Source organism: Tachysurus vachellii, chromosome 11, assembly GCF_030014155.1.
Source record: "Tachysurus vachellii isolate PV-2020 chromosome 11, HZAU_Pvac_v1, whole genome shotgun sequence".
NCBI lineage: Eukaryota > Metazoa > Chordata > Actinopteri > Siluriformes > Bagridae > Tachysurus > Tachysurus vachellii.
In genome coordinates, this window is record NC_083470.1 from 16,747,661 (window position 1) to 16,757,833 (window position 10,173).

The 10,173-nt window shown below is 35.7% G+C and overlaps 1 protein-coding gene across 3 annotated transcripts; it reads right to left on the minus strand.

The window, feature by feature from the left end:
* Positions 1–1,697: 1,697 nt before the first annotated feature.
* On the minus strand, positions 1,698–10,173 carry vsig8b (V-set and immunoglobulin domain containing 8b). 3 transcript variants are annotated; one of them, XM_060882120.1, is made up of 9 exons: positions 9,702–10,173; positions 9,145–9,193; positions 8,851–8,954; positions 8,153–8,313; positions 7,484–7,685; positions 6,988–7,140; positions 6,608–6,730; positions 3,732–3,870; positions 1,698–2,806 (listed from the first exon to the last, which is right to left on the minus strand). In XM_060882120.1, the coding sequence occupies exons 3-9, from the start codon at positions 8,924–8,926 to the stop codon at positions 2,593–2,595; spliced, it is 1,068 nt and encodes a 355-aa protein (XP_060738103.1). In that variant the 5' UTR covers positions 8,927–8,954; positions 9,145–9,193; positions 9,702–10,173; the 3' UTR covers positions 1,698–2,592. The 3 variants fall into 3 exon arrangements, with proteins under 3 accessions (XP_060738103.1, XP_060738102.1, XP_060738104.1); XM_060882119.1 differs by having other exon boundaries at positions 9,145–9,197; XM_060882121.1 differs by lacking the exons at positions 9,145–9,193; positions 9,702–10,173 and adding an exon at positions 9,030–9,136.

A 10,173-nucleotide genomic window follows, 5' to 3' on the forward strand; every position in this document is an offset into this window, starting at 1 on the left:
ACCCACTGGTAACAGATATTACCAGCAGCTACCGAACCCATTCTAAAAATAATAAATTTTTCTCTTAGCACTGGCTATGTGCTGAAATCATTTAAGCTAGCGGTTATCAAACTTTTGATTAAAAAAACCTGACCTAGACCCAACTATAGGCCAATATCAACCCTCCCGTTTATCTCCAAGATCCTAGAAAAAGTTAGCAGTTATGCTCATACCTACATAGAAAGAGTATTCACAAAATGTATCAGTCAGGATTTAGGACATATCATAGCATAATTGCTGTTAAAGAGACAGCAACAACATGTTCTAGCCTATCGTGTTGTTGCTGTCTCTTTAACACCAACAACATGTTCTAGCCTATCGTGTAAAATAGCATGGTCAATGGTATCAAAAACTACACTAAGATCAAGCAACACCAGGAAAGAGACACAACCCTGATCAGAGGCCAGTAACAGGCCTGTCTCTGTCTCTGTAACTGTCTCTGATCAGGGTTGTTTCTCTTTCCTGGTGTTGCTTGATCTTAGTGTAGGCTAAAACATGTTGTTGGTGTTAAAGAGACAGCCCTCTCCTGGCTCAGGTCTTATTTGACTGATCGCTATCAGTTCATAGATCTAAATGGTGACTAATCTAAACATACTTAAGGTAATGTTCAGTGTTCCACAAGGTTATGTTTTAGACCCATTGTTTTTCTCCTTATATATGCTACCCCTTGGTGCAATTATTCATAAACATGGTATTAGATTCCACTGTTATGCTGATGACACACAGCTATATGTTTCAGTCAGATATGAGTCACCAGCTTAATAAGATTGAAGATTGTGTGAAGGACATCAGACAGTGGATGCTTACTAACCTCCTTCTGTTTAACTCTGACAAGAAGGGCTTTTTCTAGGAGAGCTTTATCTAGGATCACAGGCAGCCAGAAGTAAGCTTGATGATTACAGAGTAACTCTGGATGGTCTTTCTAATTTATCATGTGCAGCAGTAAAAGACCTTGGTGCGATTATTGACACCGGTCTCTCATTTGACGCTCACATAAATAATATCACAAGGGTAACCTTCTTTCATCGCAGAAATATTTATAAGAAAAGAAATATGATGTCATTACATGATTCAGAAACACTATTTCATGCAGTTTCCTCTAGTCTGGATTAGTGTGTAATGCATTACTGTCTGGATATTCCAGTAGGAGCATAAAAAAAGCTCCAGTTAATCCAGAACGCAGCAGCTAGAGTCCTAACTAGAACCAGGAGATATGAATACATCACTCCTATCTTATCCACATTGCATTGGCTCCCAGTCAAATTTTGCATTGATTATAAAAAAAATACTATTACTAATCTATAAAGCACTTAATGGTCTCACACCACAGTACCTGAGCACTCTTTTGGGTTTTTTGATCTGTCACTCCTGTAAATACTGTAAATCAAAAGGTGCAGGCTTTTGATGGCAGCTCAAGTATAAAAGGGTACAGCAGGGGGCAGAGCTTTTTCTTGGAGCCCCACAGTTATGGAACAGCCTTCCAATAAGTGTTTGGAACTCGGACACAGTCTCAGTGTTTAAGTCCAGGCTGAAAACACATTTGTTTAGTCTAGCCTTTTATGAATAGCTTTTCTTATGTAAAGGACCAGATCTGGAGGGTTCATGAGCATAGAGTATTTGGATACACTTTTACGATCCAGGAAGCCCTCATGTCTGTATCACCTTCTGGCTCTCCCTTTTATTTATGCTGTCATAGCTAGTCTCTGTCACAGGAGTCCCTGTCTGCATTAATGTACATTGTCCATCACATGATTACAATCATACCTAACATTTTTTTTTAACTTTCTCTCTCACCATCACCTCTGGCTTGCCCATTAGGAATAAGGATAGACGTTAGAGATATATAGTATTTTAATTTTAAACTTTAAATTTATTTATATATATATATTTGTTTCTATACTTCTGTAAAGCTGCTTTGGGACAATGTGAATTGTTAAAAGTGCTATACAAATAAATTTAATTGAATCGAATTTCTATAGAATCATACATAATTCAAGCTAAACTTTAACTTTTAGAAAAAACAATTAAATTTCATAGTTAAAACATATATTGTCTTATATGCTGTGGCAAAAATGTAAAGCTTGTACAAGATTCAAGTTTTTGCCTGGACAGAGTCCAGATCTGAGCCCCGTATTTGGTCTCACATATAACACAAACCAGCTTTTGATTTTACAAATACTCAACAGTTTTAAGCCAACAGTGCTTAAAACATTGGAACAATGTTGACTCTGAAAATGCTGTCTACAAGGCTTTACCATTTAAATATATCAAAGGAAAATTATATTCCATGATTGCATTACTTCACCTATAATGCTTTTCAGATTAATTTCATTATCAATGATTTTTTTGTAAGACAATTAAAAGCATTATGCTTTACTATTTTTGCATTTATAATATATGACAGAAAATACATCATGGTCAAACATCACTTCAAAAAGACAGTAAAAATACACAGCAATCACATGGAAATCCACAAAGTCAAAGCAGTATTTAATCAGTAATTTAATATTTAATGTTCTGTATATTGGTCTGTTCTTAGCAAAATGTCTGTGTTTATACAGGATAACCATATCTGCTGTTGTATCTTAGTGGGTCTTGTGAAGGTACTTGGTTGGCAGTGATGTTTCTGTAGTATGAATCAGCCCTTTTTGGACTACTGTTTCTAACTGAGCTGTAGGTGATTCCCTGATGGGGGTGGTAACCCATTATGGAGCGGAAACTTGAGTACCTGCTTCCAGGTTGACACTCTGGTGCTGCTGCATCCTCTCTGCAAAGAATTACTTATGATTAATTGCAAAATCAGAAAAACTATTCATTATTTTATGTGATAACCAGGAGGAAGTGGTTAATGATAGCGAGTGAGAAACAAGCTAAATAACTGGATTTATTTTCTGCTGCCATTTAATTGTAACAAAAACAGTTGTGCTTTTGATTTGATATTAATGTTCTGTCCCATATTTGCAGTGCTTAACAGATAGACTGATGTGGTGCACTTACTTTGTTTCAAGGTTATTGCAGTATTTTTCAATTTATTTTCCTTTTATTAGATTAGGTTATTATATGAACACCTCGAAATGTTTTGAAGAGTTTTATGAAAGAAAACACCTCCTGAGCATAATTTATAAAACATGCAACACCTAAACAACACAGAAACGTGTTGAAAAGTAGAACTCTGCATTGTGGTCATTGATATGTTTGATATATTTGAAACTGAATATAAGGATGCACACATATGGAGGTCTTTCCAGAAGAAGATTGGTAGCATCATGAATTCCATTAAGTACTGATATTTTATACAAAAACTTGGACTTGGTCTTAATCTTAACATTGCAGAAACAATATTATGTAAAGACCACCATCTCTGTTTTGAACCCCACTGAAAACCTGTGGTCTCAACTGAATAGGGCAGGGCAAATGATTTCTTCATGGAATCTACAAGTGTCTTCATCCTTGTTAGTCATCATAAGCAGTTCACTTTCAAGTCCCTATCAAGATTGCGCTGTTACTGGGACAGTAGTGGGACACCTTAGGAACAAAAAAAGCAATGAAACCGAACAAGCAAACTAACCCAATACATTCTGGGGATATTTAAGTATGGATAGGACTTGGATAGATAGATGAAAAATAGATAATAGTATGCTATAAAATAGTATAGTGTATATCATTTGAAGAAGAAATATCTCATGTCTTACTTGATCTCATTTGCAGTTTCCTTTTCATAGCGACGCTTCTGGTAGCAGCATACTAGAAGCCAGATTAACAAAAGGAGGAGGAGCAAAAGCAGCAATGCACCTATCACAGCCCCTGCAATTACTCCTGCCCGACTGGTTGCTGTGATGCAAGATACAAGTATTATATTTTAATAAATCAATGAGGTCAGTTACAGTGCCAAAAAAAGCATTTACCCATTCCTGATTTCTAACAAAGACAACCTGAGTAAACACACAAATGTTCTAAATTATTGTATGCATTACTAATTTACTCAATCAAGCAATTAACCATAATGAATTCACAATTGGTTATACAGTTGTGTTCAAAATTATTCAACCCCCAATGCTGTAAATGGTTTTAGGGAATTTAGTGTACATTTGTAATTGTATTCAGAATGAAATCCTACAAGGACTTCTTAAAGAACCATATGCAACTAAAATGACATCAATTAGTTTTGTAATACAGTAGTAAATGTTTCTTTTGTGAATTCTTCATTGACATAATTATTCAACCCCTTAAAGACTACCACTCTGAAGAACAGAGGTTCAATGAAGTGTTTTCAATCAGGTATTGAAAACACCTGTGGATATCAGGGAGCAGCAATAAAGCCTAATAAGCACCAATTAGGCAGCTTTAAAATGACTGTGATACTCAGCTCCTTCTAGACATTTACTGGTGTGGTTACAAACATGGTGAGGTCAAGAGAATGGTCCAGGAAGACAAGAGAACAGGTGATTACTCTTCACAGGAAGGGCAATGGCTATAAGAAGATTGCAAAGATGTTAAACATACCAAGAGACACCATAGGAAGCATCATTCGCAAATTCAAGGCAAAGGGCACTGTTGAAACGCTACCTGGTCGTGGCAGAAAGAAGATGCTGACTTCGACTGCTGTGCGCTACCTGAAGCGTAGAGTGGAGAAAAGTCCCCGTGTGACTGCTGAGGAACTGAGAAAAGATTTGTCAGATGTGGGTACTGAAGTTTCTGCTCAGACAATACGGCGCACCCTGCGTAATGAAGGCCTCCATGCCAGAACTCCCAGGCGCACCCCCTTGCTGTCCCCAAAGAATAAGAAGAGTCGACTGCAGTATGCCAAAAGTCATGTGGACAAACCACAGAAGTTTTGGGATAGTGTTCTGTGGACTGATGAAACAAAATTAGAACTGTTTGGGCCCATGGATCAACGCTATGTTTGGAGGAGGAAGAACAAGGCCTATGAAGAAAAGAACACCTTGCCTACTGTGAAGCATGGCGGGGGGTCAATCATGCTTTGGGGCTGTTTTGCTTCTGCAGGTACTGGGAAGCTTCAGCGTGTGCAAGGTACCATGAATTCTCTTCAGTACCAGAAGATATTGGATGACAATGTGATGCAGTCCGTCACAAACCTGAGGCTTGGAAGACGTTGGACCTTTCAACAGGACAATGATCCCAAGCATACCTCCAAGTCCACTAGAGCATGGTTGCAGATTAAAGGCTGGAACATTTTGAAGTGGCCATCGCAGTCACCAGACTTAAATCCGATTGAGAACCTCTGGTGGGACTTAAAGAAAGCAGTTGCAGTGCGCAAGCCTAAGAATGTGACTGAACTGGAGGCTTTTGCCCATGATGAATGGGCGAAAATACCCGTAGATCGCTGCAAGACACTTGTGTCAAGCTATGCTTCACGTTTAAAAGCTGTTATAACTGTAAAAGGATGTTGTACTAAGTACTAAGATTGAATGTCACTTGGGGGTTGAATAAAACTGATAATGATGTGAGCTCAGAAAAGACATTTGTGGTTATTTCATTATAAATGTTATGTTAGAATAGACATAAGCAAGCTTGATTACTGCTAGCTTGGGTGAAACTAAACATCACTTAATTAGAAACTTTCCTACGTTATGAATAGGCTGAAAGGTCTCAACAAGAAGTTCACTATGCTGCAGTCAAAAGATTCCAAAAGAGAAATAAATTGAATTAATTAGTCTGGGTTATAGTTTCATCTTTAAAGCTCTGGTAATCTAAAGTGAGAGCCATTATCTCCAAATCGGGAAAACCTGGAAAAGTGGCGAATCTTCACAAAGAAAATTACTGGCCTAAAAATTTTCTCCAATAATGAATAAATGACCTGTACTGCAAAAAGCAAAAGTGCCCAGAAGGACTACAATGTCAGTGTTTTCATAATTCCTCCTTTAGAAAAAGACTAGTTCACTCTGTGATCTGAAATTTGGGTTATACAGCAAGACAACAATCTGAAGCAACCTGAAATAAAATTAGATTTTGGGGAGACCTAAACGTCAAACCCAGTCAACATGTTAAGGCAGGACCTTAAACAGGCAGTTCATGCTAGAAAGCCCTTCACAGTGACTAAATTAAAGGAATGCCGCAAAGAAGAGTGAGTTAAAATGTCCTCCAGGCTGATGTCCAGTTATCAGAAGCGTTTAACCTTTTCCTTCAAAAAATAAATCATTTAAAATGTTTTGTGTTTCTTTATTCTTTCTTGCTCCTATTTCTCCTACTTTTTGTATGAGCACTGAAACCATGTATTTTGATAAATATTCAAAACTAGAGGATATCAGAATACTTTTTCATGGCACTGTAAATTTAAACATTTTTAAATTTAGACAGTTTTACTATGTGCAATAATTTTTTTTACATCAGAGCTGGCTTGAAACATGATAAGAGCCAAATATTTTTATTCAAATTAATTTACAGTAAATGTATTTTTAAAAGGATCATGACAAAAAAAATATTGTATAAGATTCAATGATCTTTTTACCGATTAGTCTTTGGCTTAACTTCAAATTACATTTCTTTGTCACGCAACCACTGACACACCCAATATTCCAAACATATTTACTACCCCACCTAAACTTACGATTATATGCTTTCAATGTGTATTTGCACTGCTCCATTCCTACATCATTGCTAACCACACACACATAGTTGCCTGTGTAGCTCTGTGAATGGTTATAGATCAGCAGTTCTCCAGTCTGAGGATCTCCAAAAAAAAACAAAAAAAACAAGAATCATTAACATAATAGTCTTTTATAAATAAAAGTAAAAAATTCATTAAAATGAGGTGTTATGGCAAAATATTTCTTAATGTTACAACAATATGCAATTAAGCAAAGTATAGTCCAAAGTTATATGAAATAATCAGTAATAAACAACATTTTAATATTTAAATTTAAATATTTTTCTTAAAAACATGATCTTAGTAAATGAGAAACATTCCATGGAATATAGATGACTTACTCTGGGATGCTGTGGATGGCAATGCCTCACCATTCTCTTTTGTCCACTTGTAGATTAGAGGAATCGAGCCCTTAGATGATTTACACAACAGTGAGACAGTACCTCCTACCTCCTCACCATTTTTTACCCAACAAATGGGCACAGAGGGGTGTTCTGAACACAAAAAATTTGAGAAAATAATCAAAGTAGTGCACATAAACATAAAAAAATATATAAACATTTATTTTTATACAAATGAGTGTCCTCAGTGAAAACCCAGGAAAGTTATAAGTAATCTAATCTGAAATGAATAGGTTATGAAAACAATAACAGAATTTCAAGAACCTGTTACAAGATGCACAATCTCCACCCAATGCGCTGACACAATTTTAGTGAAAGTAATGTAAGTCTGGGTGGTGAAAGGGAGGAGTGGTGAAAGGGAGGAGTAGGAGAACTGGAAAAACAGAAACTGGGAAGAATGTCAGACTGTTTGAAATATGCATGTCTCATTCTTTACCAAGTATCACTAATGTGATCTTCCGTGAGTCTATACCAGGTGGCTTCTTCACTTTACACTGGTAGGTGGCTGTATCAGCGATGATTAATGAAGATATGCTGATGGTAGCATTACCTTTGCTGGGGTCACCCACAAACTTTAGTCGAGACATTAGACCTGTGTCACCAAGTTTGTACTCTCTCCCTCCAGAGTAAGATAAGATCTGATGAACATGCAGAGACAGACTGAATTATTTAATAATAATAATAATAATTTTTTTCACACAACACAAAGCATATCCAAATTACAAAAAGACAGTAAACAAAGGGTAGTAGTGCATGTTAAATAAGTTTGTACTCTCTCCCTCCAGAGTAAGATAAGATCTGATGAACATGCAGAGACAGACTGAATTATTTAATAATAATAATAATATTTTTTTTCACACAACACAAAGCATATCCAAATTACAAAAAGACAGTAAACAAAGGGTAGTAGTGCATATTAAATAATTTTTTTTCACAATTCTTTAACATGGTTAGTAACATGACATTGATTCTTTTCATCAGCCAAAAGTGAATTGTATGTTGTTTAAAGAAATAAACACCACAGAATGTACAGATTATACATAAATAAAAGTTTTAGATGTAGTGGCTGAACAAAACTCATTAACTGACTTTCATTATTTCTCACCAATCTGTCTTTCTGAGTCATGTCTGGACTAACAATGGACCACTCAACATCCAGCTGCCCAGTGTCAGATGGGCTCTCATTGTAGGTACAGCCCAAAATAATATCTGCTCCCTGAGGTTTCTTGATTGTCTGTGGCCCTGTGGAGGTCACCTGTATGCCCACTGAAAATGCAAAGAATACATTATGGTGCTATGAACTGATGAAAGTACCTTACATCAATGTGATTCAAAGAAACAAACAAAATTAAAATGATATACAAAACTATTCAATTAATATTCTTGCACTGACTGTGAGTATTTACTGACATTAACTCAAGTTAAGTAAAAAGTGAGACTTTTTTGCAGTGTAGTACACCATTACATTTCTTTACACTTATATTTACTATTGATGTTCAGTACAGGATCCACAGAGAAACCTCAAAGCAAAATTGAAAAGAAAAAAAAACAACAAAAAAAAACAGCAAAGCCAATTTATCCAACTATGTTAATAACATATTGTACTATGATAATAACATATTGTAATATGTATTCATTTCCTTAAATATAGATGATCACACAAATCATTGTATATAAATGAGTATATAATTAATGACATGCATTAATTGTCCAAGTCATTTGGTAAATTAAAAAGTTAACACATCCAATTCAGTGTTGATCTTTAACAAAAACATTGAAAGACAATGACAGAAGAATACTCACCCACATAATTTAGATAAAATGTTGTAGCATATAGTACATGCAAGGAAACTCTACATCCAGTACAATGTTTTATCATTGTCAAGTTTATCTTTCAGAAAATCAACCTGTATAAAAGAACAATATGTATGAACTAAATAATATGCAGTTTAAGTGAGAAGTAATGCTACACCGATGCTTACCAAATCATAAATCATATAGTCTCATCAAGACAAATCTGGAAAGAGTTATCACAAGAAAAAATACAACAATAATTTCATACTAAAATAAAATCCAAACAAAGTCAAAATGGTGTACCGTGATCACTGGGTTCTTCTCAATACTCCCACTATTCCTCTTATGCGTTCTATCTTAAAACAAAGAGAGAAAAAGGTTTCCTTTATAGCTCCACCCTAACTATACATTCCATTCATAACCCAAGCTAAATTAAACGTGTCACGCTATCAGCAAAATTTCAAAATAAAATCTAACAATAAATGTTAATAAACGCTACAAAATAAAAAAAAAAATAACATCTGCTGGCATAAACCTGTTGCATAATCACATTTTTAGTCGTTACAATGACCACTAGATGGCAATTGTAGTACAGCACATTTGCAAATTTCAATGCATTTGTCCAAATAAAATGCCTCTTCTTTACAAAAGTGCCTAGCTGTCTTCAGTTTTTATCAGTAATTAAGCATGTTTGAAACCTTGAAATAACACATTTTTAAATCAGATGTAATTTAATGTAATCATTTGTTAGTAAACATGAATTATGCATAAACATTTCTGTACCAGAATCAATTCTGGAATGTATTTATTTATTAAACAAACATTCTTATTTTCCAGCTGTATGAACCTTGTGTGTGTACCTGTGAATCCTTAGAGGAAGGCTGAAACCCAGCAGAATAGCTGTAATATACATGTTTCAATTTATCATTTCCGAAGATTTCTGTTGCTGGTACTATTAAAACTAACGTTCAATAGTACTTTTCCGGCAGCTTCCTGTTGTTTCTTAGACTGCTGGCATCCTTCCAAATGCTGTAAATGCAAACGAATGTCCCTGGGGATTGGTCTACAGCCAAAACTAAAGGTTATGATTTAAAACTTGACGAAGCGCTTCTATTTTATCCGGCGCAGCTTTTGCAGTCTTTACGGTAAAGGTAATGGAAACGCACAGTCCAATCAAGTCTGTGCGTTCCTGAAGTAAACACTGCGACTCAACAGTGCAAGACAGATGAGAGAGAATTAGAGTAAAGTTACACATGAAGTAGAAAACAAAGGGAGAGAAACAGGCGAGTGAGATGGAGAAAGGGAGAGAAACAGACGAGTGAGACGGACACT